Here is a 25,048-nt window from a genome sequence, read left to right as displayed (position 1 = left end):
TCCAGGTGCTTTATTTTGAAAATCTGCCATTTAAGTCCATTGTACTTTACCGAAAATATTAAATCACTACATGCTGAATCATAATATTTGTAGATGTAGCACAGTCCAGATAATTCAATTGGCCATTGGTTATGTACTTAAATGTACAGTATGGCTATGAATAACGTTATCTGCATTTGAATAAACTCTATCCATGAATGCCTTCTGTTAAAGAGTTCTTATAAATATAAAAAAAATTATATATAACTTAAAATGACGTCGTCTAAGTATATATTTGTTGTTTAGTTTTGAAATCCTGTTTACTTTGCACTTTACATAATTAAGTAGCCGTAAGTTTTAACCTTCCGTAGAGACATTTAAGATCTTCACTGATACAGGCTAGCGCCATTATGTCTTTGACATAAATTTCATTATCTCCGCAATGTGTAGACAGGCTCTTTCCCGGGTTTACGTCGGCATATAAGTTGTACTGGAATAGAATCGATGTTACTGCCTAAATATGCATGAGGCTAATCGCTGTTCACAAACAACCCTGTAAACCTGACACTTCTCTACTGTAGTAGGGGCTCCCAGCATTTCAAGACTTTGTTGGGCACATTCACCCTTACGGATTCAAGTACCGCCCTTGAACAATTTATTGATATTTTAGGTCACTTTATTAAACATGCAGGTGAACATATTACTCGCTTATTTTCTCTAACAAATGTGTTAATTAGTCGTTTTTATTAGCTATTAACTTAAAATTAAATATCACGCGGTAATTTTCCATCATGCACGGTGATATAATATTACAAAAAAATGTGTACGTTGTGCACAAAACATCCTGTTTAGAGTGAAGAGGAGGGAGGGTTGATTTTCTTTGATATGAGATATAATTTAAATAAGACCAATATTGACTTTCTGTTAAATATTTGAGTTGAGTTCATTTACAAATACAAGTTATTGTGAGAAAAAACACCATTTAACACCTGAAATACTGATATATTTATGTCTCGTTGTTTGCAAGTAGCCATTCTCCTAGTTAATTTTTACTTTGGCCAAGAAAATTAATGAGTTCGCTGAAATAAGGCACTCAAACAAAGAACTTAGTAACATTAAATTACTTGTTTTTATGAAGATAACTGTATTCTGAGATTTTTCTCCATGTAGTCTGATATATATTATCCGACATTTCAGAGACGATTTCTGTTTAAGTCATCAGAGAAATCCATCAGCAAGCCGGATTGCCCGGGTGATTTAAGCTGTAGGCACACCTAAAACGTCAGTGTTCACCAGCCTACAGAAGATAAGCATTTTGATAACCTAAAATCTTGTCTACGTTTTTGTTATCCCTCTGTAAATGGCTTCATGTCTGATTTTCTCCTCCATGCAGCATGGTCCAGCGAGAAGCTATTCTGTCTCACTTGTCAAGTGTTAGTGTGCCATTAGACTGAGGCCAACTCAGTCTTACCCGGTCACCGCCCGTCAAGCAGAGCTCTTGTATCGCACTCGACAAAATCTGCCCTCTGGACTTAAACCGCCACTCAAACCCGACACCTGCGAATCCCACACGCTGCTTACTATGCATCCACAAACGATGGGCTTAACCCTTCCACCTTCACCCCAAAGCTCAGGGTAGACTTATAATATAGACCCACAGTTCTACATTCTATGACACTCGCAGTTTAAGGAACGATAGAACAAAACATTTGTTAGTGATAAATAACAAGTTTATCACTACTGTAAATGCAATAGACGAGTTCTAATTGGTTAGTTGGTAATTGCTTGAAGGGTCTGAGTAAAGCCACAGAAGTATCGGGACTGGCGGTCACCGAGCCGTAATTTGAATACGAGTGATAACTCGATAATCGGTAAGATCCCGTGTATTTCATATAAAACTGAGGGGTTTTTTCGACGAGGAATTGTTACCCCCTTTCGAACCCCAACGATTGAGGACTACCCCTTTTCGGCCACCTGCGACTGCATATTTAGTATGCTCCCAGCTACCCTCAACGCGGGAATATGACACCAAGGAGGTTAAAATGCCTAAGCAATGACTTCTGTTTCGCATAACTTACTAAATTTAGTGTGATCGTAATTTGTAAATGTGGCTGCATCTTTGATGCTGATTGTGTGTCTGATTGAAGCATGGTCATGTGAAGTTCGCTAAACTTTAAATTCTTTTATTTTTCCCCAGGCAACTACGCTGTGTTAAACACAGCTCCACTCACCGCCCATCACTTTTGTGTTTACGTATTTACGTGTGTAAGTAACAAGAATTCACACGTGTACAAAATGTCTTAAACTGTCGTGCTCCGAATTTTAAGTTAAACCAAGAACAAAACAAATAAATTAAAGAGCAATGAAAGTACCTTATTAATAAGAATTAATGGTAAATATAATAGACCCCAGGATAAATGTGGGTAAAATATGTTTGAGTAAGATTAAACCGACAAACAAATACAATACACGAAGAGCAGAGGGACTGGAATGGAATCTAAAATGTATTAGATCTTAACAAAGCTGTAGGGACATCTCTTACAGAATAGACGTATCAACAAAATTAGTGAAGATTGTATGAGGAAAAGCTAGTTAGTAATTGACAGACATAAATCAAGAAAATATATATTTCTGATTTTTATTTGTTGCTTACGTTTTTCAATATCAGGTTTTGTTACAAGTCGTGATATAATTATCTGAAATAATACGATAGATATACCAAAATATATAATTAAATTGAGGCTTTGACAATTATATTGTGCCAAATTAAAATTATATTTGGAAAAGATTCGAATGTTTTATAGCTAATGGTCGCGCTTTGAAAACAAAATAGAATCGTCATTACAGATATAAATCTATTTCGAAATATTGTACGTTTTTCTTCAGAATCTCACTCATTAATCCAACCACTTGTACAGTGTAAGGTGTGTTTACTAAAGTCTGGTGATTACTCTTCCAATTGTAATTACTGTCGCCTGCTTCTTACATTGTTTATGAGTACGTCTGCTGTTAGCTCGAAACCGGTCGAGTGTTGGAGAAAACGTTGCATTATACACAAGCTGCTATGGTCCGCTCTTCTGCTCAGCTCCTAGTCTAACTCTGAATGTATCTCGTTTCCACAGCTCGATTACATTAGAAACTTGTTCTCTGGATGTGATTATTTTTCCCGTGTTCTCCCCGTGGAAGTTGCATTTAGTAGTGTTAATGAAAACAGCGTAACACACTTAACGATGTTACATTATTTGGAGGAAATTAAAGTAGCGTCAAACAAATTAAAATCAATGCTTGTTACACCAGCATGACACAGATATCGAACATTGACATTTCAGGACGAACAAAAATGGTCAGTTCTTATGGCATTGTCAGGTCTTGGTAGTTTTTAGTTCAACGAATCAAACTTTTATTTATTATAAAATTATTATGTTGGTAATTGTCCATTGTTTGAGTAACATATTTGATAGGCATATTTGAGATTTAACTTTTCTCCTTTATTGAGCTGTTGTCTTACCACTTAAAATTATTCGTTGTCAGGAATTTTTCCATCGTCTGTTCTTTAAAATCACGACGTTTCGGAGGTTGTCTCTGTCTCCGTCTTCAGGTGAGAGGTACCTACTCTGTTGGGTCCCTTAGATAGAGCTAGTCTATTTTACCATTTAAGTATTATAATCTACTAACAGAACCCGTACCGTAATTTCACGATTTATATTGTCCAGTGACAGAGACTAGCTCTATTTAAGGGACCCAATAGAGTAGGTACCTCTCACCTGAAGACGGAAACAGACCCAGCCTCCGAAACGTCGTGATTTTAAAAACAGACGATGGAAAAATTCCTGACAATGAATAATTTTAAGTGTAAACTACCGTCGTCAAAACCCTTTAGAAATGAATTGTTGTCTTACCAGCTTATCATTCAAAATTCCCCTAGTTTGATCTCAACAGTCGTGACTCCGTATGTTGGCAACGGATTTCTTGAAGACGGTAATAAAGTCATCTCTTAAAACATCATGTATGTGAAACAAACTTTAGACAGTGGCTAACATAATATTGGTTTCATGAATCACCATTGTCACAGACCTATACAGAATCATTGTTAAGTTATATATCATAAAATTTATAACATGATGATGGAGGCAGCAAGCACCTCTCAAAAGCAAGTGAACGTGTACCAGATTATTTCCGTGTAACATTCCAATAGACATTCATACTAGCCACTGTTATAAACAGAAAAGTCGCTTGTTGTGATAATTTCGTGCGTTCTGTGTCTGAGTTACAGCGGCGTATTATTGGTAAAATAACACGAACAAATAAAGAGGATAAAATTGAAATTACACGCAGTAAGTGTAGCTCTCAAAGCTTCTAACTCATCTCTAGAAACTGAAAGTAAAATCCTCTTTGTGGTTACACGTTTTCCTGGTATTCATATTCATGATTGATGATTTCAGTAATGACATGTGTGTTCACTTCTCATGTAGTGATACATGACGTGGGGGGACACATTACACTTTACGGACCCACACTGCCTCCCCCGCCCTTTGTCAGAACTTTGGACCTTCCGTTTACCCGGAGTCTCTTTTTCCGAGTGACACATTTACATGTTCCATTATTGATGATGATGTGATCATGGGCACACCATCAATAACAGAACGGTATGCGGTATTGATTTGCGTTTAAAAATGACAGGGCTAAACTCCGAATTGAATATGAAAGCCATTAAATAAATGCACGTAATATTGAATTTTTTGTGATGAATTTTGAGAAAGTCTTTCAGAGACACGCTTATTCGACATCTCATCAAATATCTCCTACCATTCTATTAAGCGTACGGATAACCTACGAAGCAAGCAACATTGATATTTGTCTTATAAGTAAGACTTGGTTTCTTTAGTATGCAACGTATATCTGATACAGGTTCTCCGAAGAACCTCTTGGTTCCCTCACCTTCCCTTCCATCGCTTTTTTTTTCCCATTTCATACCACAACAGTTGTTCTCAATATTACATAACCGGAGTTATATAACACCTCGCTGACAATTTGTGAACCAAAACCTTTACACGTGGGTTTTAGCATTATGCATATTTTCATGATATTTTACATGCAATTTAAATACGTGATGATGTCTTGCTATTAACATTCTTCGATCACGTATTTATTTATTTGTAGTCTATTCTCGACGATGTCATTAGTTTATACTATATAGATGATTGGTAAGTAATGAACTGTAACGGATGTGGAAGGAAGCGGTCGTGGCCTGATTTATGGTATTGTCCCGGCATTTGCTGGGGGGACTGAAGAAAATTACGTAAATTTTCATTCAGGATAGCCGGTTTCTGGCACAATATTTTAACCTTTACCTCCAAATACAAAGCAGGAATTCTACCGAGCACATTTTATAATTCTGTCACTGTACGGCGCTACATTACATAAGACAGTAATCTTTGTGAATGGTCATCTTCATACCAGACCGCTTTATCCCTGGAGCAGATTCCGAGGTACTCGTTGTATGAGGCTGGGTGGATCTATAGCAGGTCTGAATGCGATGGAGAAAAGAGAAATTTCTGCCTCTGCTGGGAATTGATTCTCGGTCTTCCAGCCCGCAGCGTGTTACTTCACTAACCGAACTGTAAGTGACTCGTAGCACATTAAAACCAGAAACGACCGCTTTTATCGACATTCTTACCGAATCAGCAGTTTTATCGTCCTCACATTTTATCTGGCAATACAGTTACCAGTTAAGTAACTAAATCCATTAATTGATATGTTTTCAAGTTTTATGAAGTGTTTTTGAGAATGTACTTAATAAATTAAGCATTTCACCGTTCATGATTTTTAGCTCATCTTACTCATTATTACAAAATGTCTACTGTCGGTATTTCTTTGTTAAATTAAACCAAGTGCAGAGTTACCTTGAGTTTTATTCAAAATAGTCTTATGAACTGAAATCCACTCAACATTGATGGCTATTGCATCTCATTAGACACGATGTAATCTCTGTTGAAGATACGGCTTTGTTAATTAATATATAACTTAAAGTGTTACTTAAAACAAAGGTGTAAACTAAACCAAATACTTCTTAGTCTTTTGTATATTTTCTCCTCTCCATTCCTGTGCTACACAGCGAAGCAGTAAGTATCAACAGGCCGCGTTTGATCTTCAGAAATTCTATGTAAATGTCTTTGAGTGGAAGCTCTCGATGTAAACACTTACCTACTGAGAGTCTGATGTGATGTTCCCGATCTGATACCCTTTGTCTGGAATTCAAAGCCGGGGATTTAAAATATTCCAGTTTCTTCCTTCATGACTTTTGTGATTTATCTTTGATTGTTTTTAATGCTCGTTAAAAATTTGTCCCCTGGTCCTGATTATTATACCGAGGAAATTTAGTGAGTTTTAAGACGAAGCGTAATAAATTCCAGACATTCCAATATCATGATGTAATACTTCGTGTTCCGGTATGACTGGATTCCAGATCTTTACTACCTATTCATCCTACATAACTGCAACGAAATCTGCAGTTAAAACATTCAGAGGATATCACAAGAGACGTACAAAGTCGCCAGTAAGATAAGAAGTATAAATAATTACATTGCTTACTTTTTCAACTGTCTAAGATTATTTATAATTGTGTTATATGTTAATACCTAAATTGGACCTATTTTAATCACACTGAAAGTGAGACATTTCCTGAACTTGGAGGACTGTTTGAGTTCTCTTAGGACAGTATTTCAGATTTTATGTTCCATATGTATTTTCATTTCAAACTGGAACACACAATAAAACTACATGGAGAAGTTCCTTGAGAACCTTTATTACCGTGTTCAGAAGACCCCACGCAGTGACCACTTTCGTGAACTAGATGAACCCTATCCACACCGTCACAATTTATTTTTTCAAGATTCATATTAAAATCACAACACTCCATCTATATCTAGTTTTGCAAGTGGTATCTTTGCTTTAAATTCTCAGGCCGTATTCCCCAAACATCTGATCAACCTTGATTTGATCACTCTGATATATGGTGAGATTTTCAAATTATGAAGCTCGCCATGCAAGTTTATCCAACTTCAAATATATATTTCCAGCTGTTATGAAAAATTGTTGAATTGGTACATGGAATTTGTAAACATTTCGTACCGTAATACGTCTCCCCTAGTCCAGCAGTACGTTCAACCACTAGACAAATATTTCCTCCTCAGAAAACTGGCGATGAGTGCGGAATGGAACAATGAATAAACATAGCTATTATTGCTTGTTTAGTTGAGTAATTATGCTCGTTACTGGCGAGACAAGAGCTTCGTTTTTCAGCCTCAGGTGGTTCTAACAACCTGTAATCTGAACAACAGTTTTTCTTCCTTCGCGAATTTATTTGAATTTTAATTATGAATCCTGCATTTATATGCAAAGCAAAAAATATTAATCTTGTAACATAATAACTGATATGTTCTTTGTCCTGAAGCGATTGTATTTAATAACACGTCATGTAATGCTGTGTAGGAAATTCTGTTGAAATCTTTCACATTGTATATCAGAAAGTCTCATATTCTCTCATTGTGACTAAAATGTTTTAAATGCTCTGTCTCCTGTTTAAAAACAAAGATTAAAATATCATATACAGAACATGGATGGGAATGTCTGAGAGAAACATGCCGGAGAGAATGTTTGGACCTAAGAGACGGAGTAATATGAGGATTAAGTTAAGTTGCATAATTAGGAGTTTTATAAATTATGCTCTTCGCCAAATATTAGTAATGTAGTTTAATGAAGTGTTGTACGATGATCACTTCAGAATACGTAGATTCAAGAATAATATTAGAATGGGTATATTATAATTACATAACCGCCTTCAGACAACAATATTTATACACTGTGCATTCATTTATCGCTTGCATTACTATTTGACACGTATCGGACAAATAAAAACTTTAGGCCAGTCACCATCTGTTCTATTATAATAAATCAAGTTAATGAGCGTAGTTTTTTATATTTTATGTAATTCATATATGTTGATCAAATTTACACACACTTTTGATATTCGTCATAATATAATTTTGGCGAATGTAGACAAAGGTCTGAATGTGGATTAATATGCCTGAAAGAAAGTTGAAGTAAAATTTATATTTTTACTAATGGAATTTGCTTGAATATGCTACGCGTAAAAGGTCGACTGTTCCGTGCATAATATGGCTTCTTACTTTCTTTGCGCATCACTTTTTTTAGTTCAATCGATAGGTTTATGAGTTCCACGTCATATTTTCTTTTTCATGCAACAGTAGTTCCTAAATCCCATCAGGCATTAAAGGCGTTTTACAGGTCCACATAATTAACACATTCTACAAAACTGTTGAGACGCTAAACTGTGATTTTGTAGTCTTGTTCCATAATTGACTATTTCAAGATACAACATTTGTAGTAAAGTGTAGTGGATGAGATACGAGCAAATCATAAACTGAGGTTTTAAAATCTTGTTACTTTTATAGCTCATGATATAGTTATATTGAATTAATTCACTTTTAAGTCGTTGACATGATATTTTATGATTAGACAGTTCTGTCCCTTGTAATTCATGATTATTACTTTAATAGTTGATTTCGCTTTTATTAGATACAAGTCTTGAAGAATATTGTGCATGGAGAGTGTTAGAAAGCTTTTAAAAATAACTGGATAACAATGCACATTCTGAATTTATTGTTCATTCTTAGTTGTTCTGTGGAGATATCGGTGATAATTCGAAATTGAATTTCGAATACCGTTGCCCCACAGCGCTGAACACTTTATTTGCGTAAAAGAACAGTGTTGGATGCTACAGAACAATCTGTAGTTCAGTAAAAAGCTTCCGGAAACAACTAACATCCGTTCTCCCCTGCCCTTGGCATCGTCAATTTATCATACGTAAAAAGAAATATGAGAGAAAACTAAGCCAGAATTTCTGTTCGACTGGTAATTTGACGGTGAACAAATAATCCCTTCTTCCTCCTCGTCGCAAAGTTCTTGTGATGTTGCGACGGCTTCCCCCTGCAACATGCGGGTCGTCGTATTATGTTTGATTAGTTGGAAACGGACTTGAAGATGGCAGTAAATTTATCATTGTACTCGTCCACTAGCAAGCAAATAAAGCTGTAGTCGTTTGTGGATTGGCTTGTAACTTTTATAAGTGATTGCGTCTGGCATCGCAGTGAGTAGTTGATACTTCTACAACCCGGGTTTAATTATCGATTTGTTGACGGTTTTCCTCAGTCTCTCATACTAGAAATACCTTAAAATAGCTAACTTCGGTTTCCATCCATATGTGTCGCTGTGGAATTCGATATAATGTACAGGAAACTCTCGTTTTACGAACGAGTTCAGCTCCAAGACGTTGTTCGTTATGTGTATCTTGCATTCCTGAGCTTTTGCGACACGTATCATATACGTCAGCGGGCATTTTAAAGCATTAAAACCATGTACTAAACATCGAATGGTCTATACAGTACATTTTATTATAATGTATATAATTGTTATGGTTTATCGTATACGATACGTAACGTACGGCACGTGGCGTGGCATGTAAACCAACGTTTTTTACTGGCTAGATTAGCTTTATTAACCAAGAACAATTCAGTATAATTATCATATAATAATTTTCTGTTAATTATTCTAATAAATACATTTTTTAAAAGTTTTTGATTCAAATCTTACAATTATGTTCACTATAAGTTTGGCATTTCTAACTATTGACGATTTTAAGAAATTTTGAATGAATTGTGACGTTCGTAAACCGGGAGTTGCCTGTACTCAGTAGAGTGTCTGATTTACGGACTGGACGTCCGGGGATCAATCCCCGACAGGGGAAAAGGACATTTCTTGTAGCTTCTGCGTTCATAGCGGCCCTGGCAATTCGATTCTTGGAGTTCTTCCCTGTTCACTTATTTCGAAAGGAGAACATTGGACATTACGTCATAGCTTTAATTTATGTTTAAAATAATAATGCACTCTTTTGGTGTGCCTATAAGATGAGATAAAAAGTGGCATTAGTGTAATGTAAACTTGAGAAGGGTTCCATTGTTAAAATTAGACGATGCATTTGTATGTGTTTGTGAGTGTAATTTACAAAAAAGTTTTTGTTACCAGGACCCTATTATGTTACATTTCTCACATAATCCATTTAGTTAAGGAGCTCAATTATAATGCATAAAGTTGAGTTATAGTAACGTCTTTATAAACAATTTTTGGCGTCTTTCGATAATAGTAATAAAGTCGTTAGCTTAAGAGAGTATTATTAGAAATATTAAAATGTTTGAAAGAAGCTGAGTTCTGTCGTCTTATATGGAATCAATGTTAATTACTTGTATATCCTTTTTTCCCTTTATTATCAGCATGCAACAAAATAAATGTTCCAATTCGTTGGCCCGTTCATACAGAAAATTAAGAGTCAGTACAATGCATTATTAAATATAATTGCTGATTTTTAATTAATTGAGAAACAGAAATGTCCAAATATTTAGTCTGGATGATACTGGTTTGTAAATATAGCCGAATATATAGTATCGCGAATAACAAACTGGTATTTAAAAGCACGTTACAGACAAGTTCATTAATTAATAAATACATTTGTGTGTTGTATTTGTCATCAAAATAAGCATAACATTGGTTAATTTTTAGCTGCTGTTTACGATGTGAATGAGCTGGAATACCTCAGTCAGTATGCGTTCTGGACGACGACTTCCAATAGGGACATGGATTTTTCTGTTTTCCATCTCTTCCAGACATAATCTGGGCCCACTTCAACGTACGTCTACATTATTAATTGAGCACATATAATCAGATAGACGGGCTTTGTTAAATTGGTAGAAATTAATATTGGCCGGAACTTGCGAGAGCAGTTGACAACTATTTAGAATTCACTCTACTTCCCTCTGCTGACACAGACACACAAAGAGGGTGAACCTTGTAGGGTATTTCTACTGCACCCGGGTGGTTTGTGGCTACCATTTTAAGAGGATTAAGAGGTAGGAAGGAAGAACATGCCTCACATGAGAAGAAAGGGACAAATTTTTGTTGTATTTTGTGCCCTTGTACATACAGTGTCAGTCATAACCGCCACAATGTATTGTTAAAAGTATGAAATCTTTCTCGCTATTTATTCTGGCTTAGCGTATATCCCGTTAAAGTTGACGGGAATGAAACTCTTCTATGATGAACAGCGCAATTTATTGTTACATTATCTTTGCAATTGGCACTGAAAATATAATATTTATTAAAAATGAAAACATCTTCGCGATAACTAAAGCCAAATTTCTGCCAAACTTACCGACACAGAACTGACGTCCTGACTCGAAGACTTACGCGAAATGCAGGTTCCGTCAGAACAAACCATTGGCGCCACCATAGCCTCTTTTACATGTCTTGCTACCACAGTCTCCACCGTCAGAATTTAATTTAAATATTTTCCGCATCTCATGAACGACGCAGTTAAGTGGTTATTATATGAGTATGAAATGGTCGATCCTCTTAAAAGAACTTGTTAGACTGCAGGTTTAAATTTTGCAGCGCATTTTACGTCTCTGTAAATATTATACACCTCTGAATCTCTCTTTGAAGATTCTATGTCATAAGACGAATTTACATTATACGTTCCTTTGCATAACACGTCCCAAGTGTTATTGGGTGCGGAAGACAGTTACAACAGAGTCGAATACAAAACTTATGTACTGGTGCGTCGAAATCCGATTTATAATAAATTGGTCTTTTAAAGCAAATATCATTTTGTATGAAGATTTCTGTCTTCTGGGTCGTTGCGCTGTATAGTCTGGTCGATGTTTAACAACGTTTCAGAGGCCATACTGCCTCCGTCATCAGGGCGATGATGACGGAGGCAGTATGACCTCTGAAACGTTGGTAAACATAGACCAGACTACACAGCGCAACAACCCAGAAGACGGAAATCTTCATACTCACCGCTGTGAAAACCTCATCGCCCTGATGACGGAGGCAGTATGATCTCTGAAACGTTGTTAAACATCGACCAGACTACACAGCGCAACAACCCAGAAGACAGAAATCTTCATACTCATCGCCCTGATGACGGAGGCAGTATGACCTCTAAAACGTTGGTTAACATCGACTAGACTACACAGCGCAACCACCCAGAAGACAGAAATCTTCATACTCTGATGACGGAGGCAGTATGATCTCTGAAACGTTGTTAAACATCTACCAGACTACACAGCGCAACAACCCAGAAGACGGAAATCTTCATACTCACCGCTGTGAAAACCTCATCGCCCTGATGACGGAGGCAGTATGATCTCTGAAACGTTGTTAAACATCTACCAGACTACACGGCGCAACAACCCAGAAGACAGAAATCTTCATACTCATCGCCCTGATGACGGAGGCAGTATGACCTCTGAAACGTTGGTTAACATCGACCAGACTACACAGCGCAACCACCCAGAAGACAGAAATCTCCATACTCACCGCTGTGAAAACCTCAAATCTTATATAAATAATCATATTTTTGGCCCGTCTAATTAATACAGATTACATGGAGTGAATGACAGATTCACGTAATCGGTGAATCAAAGTTGAAACACGTTAAATAATTCTGAGCATTATTTAATCATACTTCTGCATTACAATTAATAGGATACTATTTACACTGATTGACCACTACGTGTCGTTAAAGCGCTGGGATGTGGTTTTGGCTCACATAGTTGACAAATTCACTGTCGCTGTGAGATTTTTGATCAGGAAGTTGTTAACAATTTGTGTGTCCTATTAGATGCTACACTATTCCTACAATACAATCACAAACCAAGCAGGAGCAAAACAGAAGGAATTACGTAGCGTATGTCGAACATGAGAAAAATTGATAGGAATCTGCAATAAACTTCATTCAATGAGTTAAGTTGCCGTAGACATTTGTCCTCCTATGTCTGTTGCTAGGAAGCCGACATTAGAGTCCAAGTTGGCTCTGGTATGTCCATTATTAGATCTATGGCTCTCTCTCTGTCTCTCTCTCTCTCTGTGTCTCTTTCGTTTTCCACAAGTTGGAGAACGTACGTGTCCAATTTGGGAGAAACAATTCAAACGCACAGTGAGAACTTACAGCCTATAAGTACCATCTAAATTACGTAATATCCATAATCATCAAAGTTCATATTATAATTAGGTCCCACAGTTTAATAATTACTCATGTATTTGGAATCTAATTCTATAATACATATGCTGAGATAGCCCAGACCCTAAGGCAATGCAGTAACACTGTGTGTGCCGTGCATTGAACTTTGCCGTATGGAATAATTCAACAAACGTACACATTGTTGTAATTAGCTTGCTTTTCCCGCCAACCGCACCGGGCAGATACCCTATGTTTACCATTTCACATGGTCGGTTCTTGCATAAAGATGAACAGCGTTCAGCCAGACACACAGACGTGCACAGAAGTTAACGCAGAGGGCAGGTCACCTTGTGGACCAAGTACGTTTATACTCATTATTGATACCGAGGGGTTTATCTCACGTCGATAAACGCAACAAAATACTAACAATTAATTAAATTTATCAGTAAGTCTGAAGCTTTCTTATATACCAACTTTCACTTCACAGAAGATGTCTGTCATCTGGGTTGTAGCGCCGTGTAGTCTGGTAGAAGTTTACCATGGTTTCAGAGGCCCTTGCTGCCTCCATTATCGGGACCCCAGACTACATTGCACTACAACCCAGAAGACAGCCATCTTCGGACTCACCGCCGTGAAAACCTCAAATCCTCACTTCAAAATTTTGGTTTATTTACAAACACTGTTAGCATCTCAGACTATATACCGTCTAATGATTAATGAGTAATTAAATATGAACGTTAAAGAAGGAAGCGATTGTGGCGTAATTTAGATTACTATACTATAATTTTCTGTGAAGGACTGAAGTATTCAACATCAAACCTCAGGATAGCCAGTCTACATGCCGACTTTTGAACCCAGGACCCTCTGAATACGAAGCAGGAGTGCTATTCACTCTGTCGCAAATTTCGATGAATGTAATTAAACCTATTACTTGCATATATCAACTGTTTCCTATGGAAGGCATTACATTTTATAACCTTCGCGTAAATCACTTTAAGCTACCTCGTTCCGTTCTGCAGCTGAGTTCTTTTTGTCTGATTCCGGAAATTTCGTTAGTTGTAAATGTATGGAATCGATATATTCTTTCGTCTGTTATAATTTTCGTAGAGAGAATCGACTTTAACACACTTGTTTCAAGAAATATAGAAATGGTTATCTTTCTCAAAAAACATTCTAAAATTATCCTCGGTTCTACTCTTTCATGTCCTTGGAGATTGCTTTCCAGAGGAATCCCATAGCGGTATAATATCCGTCACAGTTTCATTTTATAATATCGCCGTGTAGTTTCAGACATGCGTATGTATTGATGTTAAAATTAGCATCGTGCATTTGAAGCCTACGCGAATGTACTCGGATGGTAACCATTGTAAAGATCAATTGTTTCGCTTACATTGTAACAGCCGGAATTTTAAAGCAACCGAGCTCAGAAATTTCAGTGAAGCCCATTGTTTCTGTGTAAACATTAGGCCGTATCATTGCTTGCCTACAGAAAGCGTTCCCATGACGTGAAGTTGGACAGATGAAACATATGAGCTAGGTATGATGGATGGGACCCGGAGTGTTAGTGTGAAATAATACCATGAGTGCAAACAGTTCTGTTCCAATGAATGATGTATGGTTTCCCAAATATTTACTCCACTGGAATAGAGGAGAAAAACTGCAAGCAAAAAAATTGAATCTAGATTCAAGTCGAGATTAACTTAACGAATGTCATTTGTTCTCATATAAAAATGTATCCTTTATTTTGTTAAATATAACCTGAGATCTAATAAAGTTTTAAATAAATTTAAAGGTGGCATTAAGGTCTAAATGCGTTTATTTTTATGCTTTTTACAATATAAACCGTTTCTGAGATCTAAAATGCTTGATTTAATCGTCATAAAAATGAAGGTTTATAATTAATCTTCATGAACCAAAACTTTTAACCATATGAAGGAATTTAACGCAAAATCTTCTATACCAAATTTAATCGAAATGTTTAAGTAGTTTACGAGATGATGCATTCGAGTATATGCTACTTTTCCACAACGTAACGATATCCAGAGCTTTGAATCAACCTGTATATATCATATTTCTGTTGGGACTTATCGTTTCCTGTGTAAACGAAAAGCCACGAGTTCCCTGTTTTGTTACAGCTTTTCTCCCTGAAGTAATTTCAAAGTTGGTTTTTGATTCCACTTGCTAAAATCAACAATCACTTGATTAATCTTCCCTGAACACGTTTTGGATTTGAATTTTATATTAAAATCAATTAGAGGATCGGAAATTATTTACTAACCGACAGCTGGAATTGCGTTTGTCGACCGTGAATGAGGCACAGAGAGAATAAAAGGTTTCTGTGTAGACGTTCTAAACATACTTTTTGAAACTTAGCTAACAAATATTGCAATTGTGAAAAATTCGTTTTTTTTTAAATAGTCCAGTATCGTATTATATTGTCGTTGTTATCATAATTGTCATTAACTTCAAAGAACTAGGTAGTTCAAACCTGTTTCTGTGAATCCAGACATGGTCTTTGTTTTTCCATTGTCGGTTTGGTCACCATAAGTTTCGTTTTCTGTTCTATCGATAAGAAATGTCAAAATTGAACTCGGTCCTTCTCTATTCTTTAAACATGCGTACGTATGAAGATCCTGTTTCAGATGTTGAGGTCACTTGGTACATCGTAAAAAATGGCTTATGTTAGACTTAATTTTTACCGACTTAAGCCCTTCTTGCCGACTAAAAAATGCGAACTGTATTTGATTATGTATTATTAAAGTAACCAGAGGATAGAGAAAACTTAATTGAAAAGTAAAAATTTTCTGGTGTTTACAAATTTCTCGATTATTTTTTATTAATATTGTTACATACTCAGTAATTTGTTTTGGTCACATAACAGAATGAAGTATATAATAATTTTCGGTGGTCGTAGATTTATTTCCTGCTTATTGCTCGGAACTCTGATCATTTACGATTGATTCCGTGTTGGTTAGTCACTTAACAGGCTCTAGCATTGTTTTTAATCCAGTTAATTGACAGACAGGCTTCCGGTTTGATTGTGCAATATCTGTTTTGGCTGTTTGTATTTTGGGTTCAATGATGCTTGCCCTCTGTTGACTCACCACTTTGGTGACCTAGTACGTATAAATTAAAATCAACAAAGATTCACCCACAAAATAGCAGTACACATTCAATTCATATAATGGAACTAAAGTGCACATCAGAATGCTTGTATAGAGTCTGGATAAAAAAAATTCTCAAACCGTGTGCATGTTCCGGGTGATAAAGCTTGAATGAGCTTGGATGAGACATATGCTATGTCTGTATTAACATTATTGACTGTCTGTTGCAGATGGTATATTTTATAAACGCCTGCACTACGTTAAGGGAATTGGCTACATGCGATGGGTTGTCATAATAAATTGTGTATTATTATAATAAGTAGTAGTATTATTATGCCCATATTTTTATTAAGACTACTGGCGCCGACCTATTATATCCATACAAGATCCATTAATACAATAAAAACCAATCTTCCGAGTACAGGAAGAAGTAGATCCAACTCCGGAAACGTCGTATAGGCCTGTGCGAGACATGGCTTGGATATTATTCACTGTCAAATATAAAATTCGTGTCTGTAACTAATGAAGCATTGTAGAGGATCTTATACTGTCGCTTAAATAACAAGAAAGAAACTTGGTTTTTTCAGAAAACTAAGTTCTAGTCGATTGAAAGTCCATTTTTCATCAACCTGTCCAAATATAAAAAAGGAACCTTACGACTTCTTCCTCTGAGATTAAAGGTTGGTTTCCTAGTTGATAGAAGTTATTCTCCCTCCCAAGCTACAACATGAGAACCCGTGAAGCCTCCAGTAGGCCGATTGTTAAGTTCTCTTTCCAGCCCAATATTACACACAGAATCGTAAATTTTTGAAATACAATGAGTATTTATACTAACCACGGTTCCTGTAATCCACAGTTAGTGATAATAGCCATGTTTTCAGAAACAACACCGATGAATGTCTCAGGGTTTCCCTGCATGATTTTATAAGCGTGCAAAATAGAAACCAAATGTAGTTAATCCACTTTCAGTATTTATCACTTCACCAAAGATGACTGTAACACACAAATTGCCGAGTCATTACAATTCCACTGTTTTCACTGCCCTCAGGTGGCATTTTCTGCATCATCCAGTTATTAAGCAGTAATCTAAATAGACACACTCAGATTTTACTGCAGTTCCTTAATATTATTGCCCATGATCCGGTAGTGGAACCTGTTAGTTTAGTCGGCGGCAAATTCTTCTTTAATTTGTTTCTGCAAAATAGGTCTAAGATTCATAACTAAACCTATGCATCTCTACATTACTAAATTAATCTTCCAAATCGTATGGAAACTTCAGGACACAGACGGTAGTCCTAAAATCCTGAAATGGTAAATGTAAATGAACGCGGTCTATAATATTTAGAAGGCTCTCGGATTCATCGCGCACAGTTACCTCTCAAGAACACGTTTTGGAGCTGTTTGCGTGTGATCTAGCACACATTCGTTTGACGAATGGCATGTATTTTCGATTGTTCTACGGTTTCTTGTGCATTATCGACGTAGTGCAATTACTTTGTTTTCTTTTCTGTAATGTCTGGTTGATCACGATCGCTTCATTTGTCATTCTTAAGCGGATTTTTCAACTGAGAGTTACCAAACTACTTATAGTACTTTTGCCATCTGTCCTTCTGTCCATCTATACGCATGAACTACTGAACTGATGTTTATTAAATCTAATATTTTTACGTGGACACTTTCAAATTTTGATGAAAATCGGACAATAACGGGATCTTTCCATGAATACCTACGTCCCTCGACGAAGCGACGTGACGGGGAATCCCCAGCTAGCCGCACAGCTGTGTCATGAAGCTATGGGGAATCTCCATAATGACGTAACACAGTCGCCAGACAGGCATCACATACACTGCCATGGCGAAAAGTATCGGATTCATACAACTCTGACGTCACTAGATGTAAAAGTCGATTTCTGGGGAACGCAGAATTGCTATACAGGACATAAATTTCCTAACTTGTTTCTTCTACGATAAACAGTTTTTGTAGTTGATACAGGCAGCGTATATATATCAACAAACTGTGGCGTGTTTTATGTATGGCTTTCAGTTTCGAACGTTTTTGGGTTGTCACTCAGTTTTGTAGTCTGTAATTCTTACAAAAGATCGAGAAAACTCTCTCACGCGAGGAGAAATCATCATCATTGTCATCAGAAGTTGCGTATTTTTCACATACTTATTGATTAACAGTGTGCACTAAAGATCTACTTCTGGTCCTTGTATGGCTACTGTAAACGCGTTTCTACTTTCTTGTGTAATGTTGGAAGAAATTATCATAACAGTAAATTAACTACATTATGGAAGGTTTGTTATATACGTCTGTCTGTATGCTCTGTCGCTCTTCTTCAACTATAAATTCTAATAATTCTAGGTAGGGTTTGAGGTTTTCACTGCGGTGAGTACGAATCTTCTGAGTTGTAGCGCAGCAAGGACCTCTGAAACGTCTGCAAACTCCTACCAGACTACACGGCGCTAGAACCCAGAAGACAACCATCATATAAAAATGCTAACATTGACATTTATTCATATTGCCTTACAGCATCAAATACATTTTGTTACGTTATAATGTATGTATCAAAAATGGAGATTATATACTTTTCTTTCTTTTCTTGTTGTTACAGTCTTAGGCTATTTAATTCAAATTTTGAAAATTTGTTGTCACGCTAATCAATTATAACGCTGTATACACTCGTCGCTGAGCTATAGGCGAAGTTAGACAGAAGTAAATAAATTTAATATGGAGACCAAATCAGTTTCAATCTCGAGATTGTCTGTAATGATAAAACCCAAATATTTTCTGATGAGAAGTTAAGAGCGCTGTTGACTGATCCATTAACGTTGCAAGTAGAGTCGATCTTTCACTTCATGATTTGTGACTTAGATCCTTTTATTCCGAAACCGAATTTAAGCGTCTGCTCTGAGGCACGTTTTATTCTGCCCCCTCACCCCTCACTCAGCCATTTCACGATTATAACAGCTCACTTAGAAAACTGCTCCTGTAAACACGCAATATCAATGGAACTTCACGAATATTAAATCCGGGTAATCTCACTCAGGTTTTAAGGGCCCTTAAACTTTGGTCGTGAAGCCGTAATATAACCCTGAATAATCTAATAACAGCTTTGTGTCCGCTGCCGGTAGCTACCGACTGCCGTGGAATGCAACCTAATTAGAACTGAATTCGAAGGAATTCGTTTCAGAATCGTGAGTCTCATGGAATAGACAAGAAATTCCTGTCTTATCTCAATTCGCTCTTTTGGCTTCTTGTCTTCTGCAGGCAGATGCCTTACCAATTCTGCTCATTTCGTTTCCAAAGTAAAGCATGGATTCCTGCATGCAACCACCTATTATAAATACAAACCAATGATTGCATCCTATAAAGCAGAACATTAGCCCCTTTTTAGCTAAATCTAAATGCTTTTTACGATGTTATCTTACAATAAACATGCTTATTGTTAAGGAAATTACACATATCTACGTTTTCCTGAAACACGACGTTTTGAAAATGGGTGTTTCTGAAGATGTCTGTCTTTTGGGTTGTACGTTAAATATGTCACTGTTGTACTGATTCCCTTAGTTTTAAACATTCTAACATTTACAACGGTTTTTTCCTTTTAAATCAGATACACTCCAGTTAATTCCCCCCCCCCCTCCAGATAATGGAGAGCGTACTGTATTAAATTTTATGGAATTTACTGGAACCAAAAGTTTTATATTTGTATTTACCATCGGACCTTTTGATGTGCTGCTCTCAAGTTGTCACTGGTACGTTGCCTACATACGCTCCTATCTGACCGTCCTGCATATTGGATGTGAGAACCAAAGCATTAGGTGTTTTCTGAGGGGTCCTGCCTCGGTATTTAATTTCAACTGTGGGTTGTATCCTCGCGATCGGAAGAATCCCTTTGGAGGGGTGATCCCCGAGAAGACCGATAGATCCCCTATTTAAAGTAAAATATTTACCAGAATTTAAATAGATTGGGGAAATAATATTTCAGAGAACATGAATACGTATATTCCTTTCCTCGTAGTAAGATTTGCGCACAACTAATAAATGTTACAGTGCTGAATTTTTGCCTTTCAGATACAAGAAACACAAATACATCAACCACGTTGTTTTATCAGGTTTTATAAAGTCGCAATGCAAAGAGGAATAATGCAGGCCTACGTATGTTAACACAAACTAATCCACTAATGCTGGCTGAAAAAACCGAAACTGAACATGTTCAGAGTTCATGTTTTTGTGACTAAACCAGTGTTTCCCAGTGTGCGGTGCGTACGATTTTTACAGAAAAGAAGTCACCAAAAATTGTTCCAGTCTTCTGTCTGCTGTCAGATGTAAATTAAATCGAACAGATTCGTTAAGATCCAGGGGAACTCATTCAACGACCTCAAAGTCCACACTGCCCATTAGATCCATTTTAAAATTATCTTCCCACAATTCTGGTCTTCTGAGTCTATTCAGTTTTCAACAAAACTTTTGTGCGTATTTCTCGTTTCCCCCATATGCTGTGCATGCCCTCACATTTCATCCTTCATTTGTTCACGACCAGCGGGGAACCGATGGACCCTGTGTGTGCATTAAGGGGCATTACAATCGACGCTGGGGTGTGTAATGGTGTTTATTCTCCACCCATTCAGCAAATGATCGCAGAAGTGACTGTGTTGTCTGTTGCTTGCAGAGTGTCCACATGGCTCATGCTCTTCGGCGGATCTCGTACGCGACCTGTGACCCCGATCACGCCCAGTTCAGCTTCCTGGCGAGAGAGCCAAAGGGACACTTCAGCCTACAGTACTGCCACTCCTTCCTCGCACAGTCTGCAGACCAGGTAGGCCCCTCAACACACAGCAGTCACTCTGTGTCGACGTTGTAGAAGTTTAAGATTTTTCCCCTCCAAACAACCAGTGCGTTACAATTGTTCATGATTCTTCGTGTTCCCAGTCGTGTAATATCTTACGATCCACTAAAACTCTCGTTATACGTGTTTTCACTTATCCGCAGTTTATTTAAATATTATGATGACCATCAATGTACTATCCGCGGCCATATTTAATGACCTGTTAACAGAGTTGAACTTTCTCCAGGCTTATGTGCGAACGTGATGCAGATGATAGACTTTGCAACAAAGTGTTCTAGCGCCAATTTAGCATTAACATGTCGATTGTTATATGTTCACCGTCTTACGCGTTTTCACTTAACGCGGCGTTTAGCAGAGACGCAACCCCCGCGAATAACGAGAACCATCTTTATTTTTATAGTCCTATACCTGTAGTCAACAAAGCCAGCAGCGTTATCCAGCAAATGTCTAAGGGGATATTGGCATTAACGTCTTCATTATAGGATTCTGGTATAATGGAGAAGCAAATGTGGTTCGTCCCTATGTGTAGAAAGCCGGGACCATGAGGACATATTGGTAGATGGAGAAATGTTCCACCCATTCTTAACCTCACCACTAGATGGGAGATTTGTGTTAAGTTTCTTTTCCATATTCTGTCTCAGGTATCTGTTTGAAGGACTCTTAGAGTCGTTCTGTGCGCTGTGGTGCAGATAGTAATCCCTGCATTTGCCGGGGATTGAACTGCGGTCCTCTATCAATTATTCGATCCCTTTAATAGTTTATTTTTCCCTGATTACGATTGTATCATAATGAATATCTCAAAATTCGTGAATTTTATCAAAGTCGGCTTCATATTAACAACATGGCGATAGCTCAGTATTTTGTTAAATTATGAGTAATTTGATGGCAGTTCACTTTTTGGTAATAGCTTTTGAATCGTTGCAGCTATGCGAAAAATCGCGTTCTGATGTATATTTAGGTCTGTACACATATTTGCTTTAGAGAAAGAAGTCGTAATTTTCTAATTTGGTCTTTCCACTTTGCGTGATCACCAGTGTGTTATTCTGATTAGCCAAATTTTGAATGCACTGTGTTTGATATCTAGTACTGTTAATCGGAGTACAATATCTGACGTTAAACTATGCTAATAATCGCAGCTTTATTAACAAGAAACAGGAAAGATTATCAGCATGATTCAAAATAAACTGGGAATACTTTGTTTGACTCAGAAAATACGCGTGCCTAATATAAAATTGGCTTATGAAGCTAATGAAGCATTGTGGTTAGCGATTATTTTTCTGTAAAACTCAGCTCTGGTTGACTTCATTGTGAGATAAGCCTTTATTTCCAGATTTGAAGCAGTAGAGTTCATAATATACTCCCAACAATAGGTTGGCAAGTTTTCTGTATTCTGTACACGTACTGAACCGTATTTCAGTGCACTTTATTAATAAAATACTATGCGTTCTTCGTGGCACTGAATAATAATTTGTCTCTCAGCGAACAGTGTTTAATATATTGCTAATTGCAAATATGCACTGGTTAAATTAGTGACATCCCTTGTGTGTATCGCATTGCCACAAACAGTGCCCGCATCATGTTGCATGAAATGTAAGGGCCTATATAATACCGTATTTTCCACAGAACCTAACCTAACAGTTTGCATTCTCTTTTCTGCATTAGACCGTAGTTGGATGACGTGAGGAGATGTTGGTAGTGGTAACTGCTCTGCATTTTTGTGTCTTTTGTATGATTTTTTGTGTAAACAGGGATCATTTCCTTCTACAGTGTTAACAAATTAACATTTTAATGATGAAGTGTGGTGTTTACTTTAGGGGCTTAATCGTTACATGTTATTTAGACAAGCACATTATCATACACTCGGTCCTAAGATAGAGGCTGCTCTCTGATTGGTCGCTTGGCAGATCTCAGAGTAAAGGTTCTTTTTTTGTTGTATTATAACAATATGGCGAGTTTTATATGTTTAACTGTAAATAATAATTGTCTACGTTGATTTAGTATCTTAAAATATCAAGGGAGCTGCTTCACAGAGTTTAAGCGATGTTATTTACTTTTCTCCTCATCAGGGCTGGGTCGCTAGGCAACGAATACTCGGGCTTCTGTCATAAATGCGGTGTGTCCAGTAACCACGGTTACGCAGGCTACTCATACCTGCCTCCTGTTCGATGAAATGAACTTGTAGACATGTATTTTTTGTAATTTCGCATTGTATCCTGTGGCAAATATCAGCTTTACTACTGAGCCTAGAATTGCTTGAATTTCCAATTATATCATCGCGATCTGTTGAGAAGGCGATTATTTGGTTTTAGCTTTCAGTCACTATTATGACTATGTTGCGGGCTTGACTGCCATGGATATATTTTTTTCTATACTCCACAACGTCTAGGCCGGCTCTGGATCCCACCTCCGTTCCTGTTCAATGGCTACCGGGATATTTTCCTCGGGGGTAAAGTGGTTGGAGCGTGATGTTGACTGCTCACCACCATTTAGTTCTCAGGTTATGAATGCGTCCCTTTACGTCTGCATGGGATAATTTTACCTAACAGAATACTGCTATTACTTTGTTTGCTGTTTCAGGTAATACTGGTATCAGATTTTGAGCGACAGATAGGTCTACATTATAGTTGCCACAAATCCTGGAACGTAGTGCATTAAATATATAATTCATTTAACCTTTCCCTTACACCCATTTGCTTTCCACTGTGTCCAAATTGTTATGGTTCTTTCGAGTATGCGCAGAACTCCCAGAAAAATCATTTCCCAAGGTCATTAAAATTCTGTCTAAATAAATAACTGAGAACGTAACGCTGTTTAAATTTTGATTTAACAAGGCAGCTAAGAAATGCGCAGAGGAAGAAAATAAATAATATATTCGGAAGACTATTTGTTTCAATAAAGAAACTAAAATATCCACCATTAGACAGTTCGTGCTGTACTCAGTTTGATAAAAGGTATGTAGGCTATAATACGTGAGATGTTTACAAAGAATTCTTTGTTTCCGGATTGGAGATATTCATGTATCCACCAGACGTTAAACCAAGTAATTCGTAAAATTATTTACTGGTTCATACAATACTTTAGCACGAATACAGATCTCCGAGCTTGGCAAAATACCAACGAATTTGCTATTCACCTGCCTTAGACCGACCTTACAACTGTACAACTACCGATCTCGTTGGCTCAGTCAAATTGAATAAGTGTTTCATCTAGCAAAGTATTTGCTGTTATAGTATCCTTGCGTGCGTATTCGTTTAACACTCGTCATTTAAAAATGTTTGCGACTAAGATATTAATAAATATTGTGGCTAATGTCGTGTGCGATATAATAACAATAATTGAAAGATTTAGGTCACTTGTTTTATCTTAATTTAGTCTTCGGGACTTGTGAGTGTATGTTTTCATCTAACTATTGCTTTATAACCTAATTACCCTTTGCTTTGTCGGATATATCTTATTCCCCTCCATATTGTAACTTTAAAATGATTTGTAACGCGTGTTATTGATTGTTACCTGTCTCTTTTGTACAACCGTGTGGTTTTCTTTACGCTGTGCAGCAAACAAAGAACGCTGTAGTAAGGATCGTTGTCTCAAGTCAGTTATAGGATTGTTCTCATAGTATAAACACATAAAGGACGGTCTCTGCTTGTAGTGTAAGATATGAAAATTTCTCAGGATATTCCTACTTGGTCTTCATTTACCCCTGAGCGATTAGTTCGACTCTTTTCTTGGAAGTCTTTGTATAGGTTCACGCTTGACAGATGGCGATGGCTCTCAAGGAGAGATTTTCCTATCCCTATTGCCTCCAGCCTTGCGATGAGGGAGTGCCAAGACAATAAGAAATGTATCCCCAGTGGTGGAATAATTCATGTTGTGCCTTTTTTTAATTCCCGCCATAGCTCTCGCAAAGTTTTTCCCTGCTGAGATTTCTTCAACTCTCACCCCTCTCTCCATACAGCATTGTGTGTGTTCTCTCCAACCCCCAACCCCAAGTGTGGGGATGTTAGCCACCCTTTTGCT

The 25,048-nt window shown here is 37.1% G+C and overlaps 1 protein-coding gene across 10 annotated transcripts in view; it reads left to right on the top strand.

Moving 5' to 3' along the window:
• Positions 1–25,048, top strand: part of LOC110829632 (EGFR adapter protein) — a 743,671-nt gene that overhangs the window by 576,519 nt on the left and 142,104 nt on the right. For 9 of the 10 annotated variants that reach the window (XM_087358340.1, XM_087358342.1, XM_087358338.1 and 6 more), the window contains one exon: positions 20,855–21,001. The exons of the other annotated variant lie outside the window; for it this stretch is intronic. In XM_087358340.1, coding sequence (XP_087214466.1) covers positions 20,855–21,001 — 147 coding nt within the window. The remainder of the gene's footprint in view (positions 1–20,854; positions 21,002–25,048) is intronic. 10 annotated transcript variants of the gene reach the window in all.

This window comes from Zootermopsis nevadensis, unplaced genomic scaffold, assembly GCF_977971745.1.
Source record: "Zootermopsis nevadensis isolate Lab colony 2312 unplaced genomic scaffold, Znev_1.0 Znev_ptg000030l, whole genome shotgun sequence".
Lineage (NCBI taxonomy): Eukaryota > Metazoa > Arthropoda > Insecta > Blattodea > Termopsidae > Zootermopsis > Zootermopsis nevadensis.
This window is presented reverse-complemented; position numbering and strand designations above follow the sequence as displayed.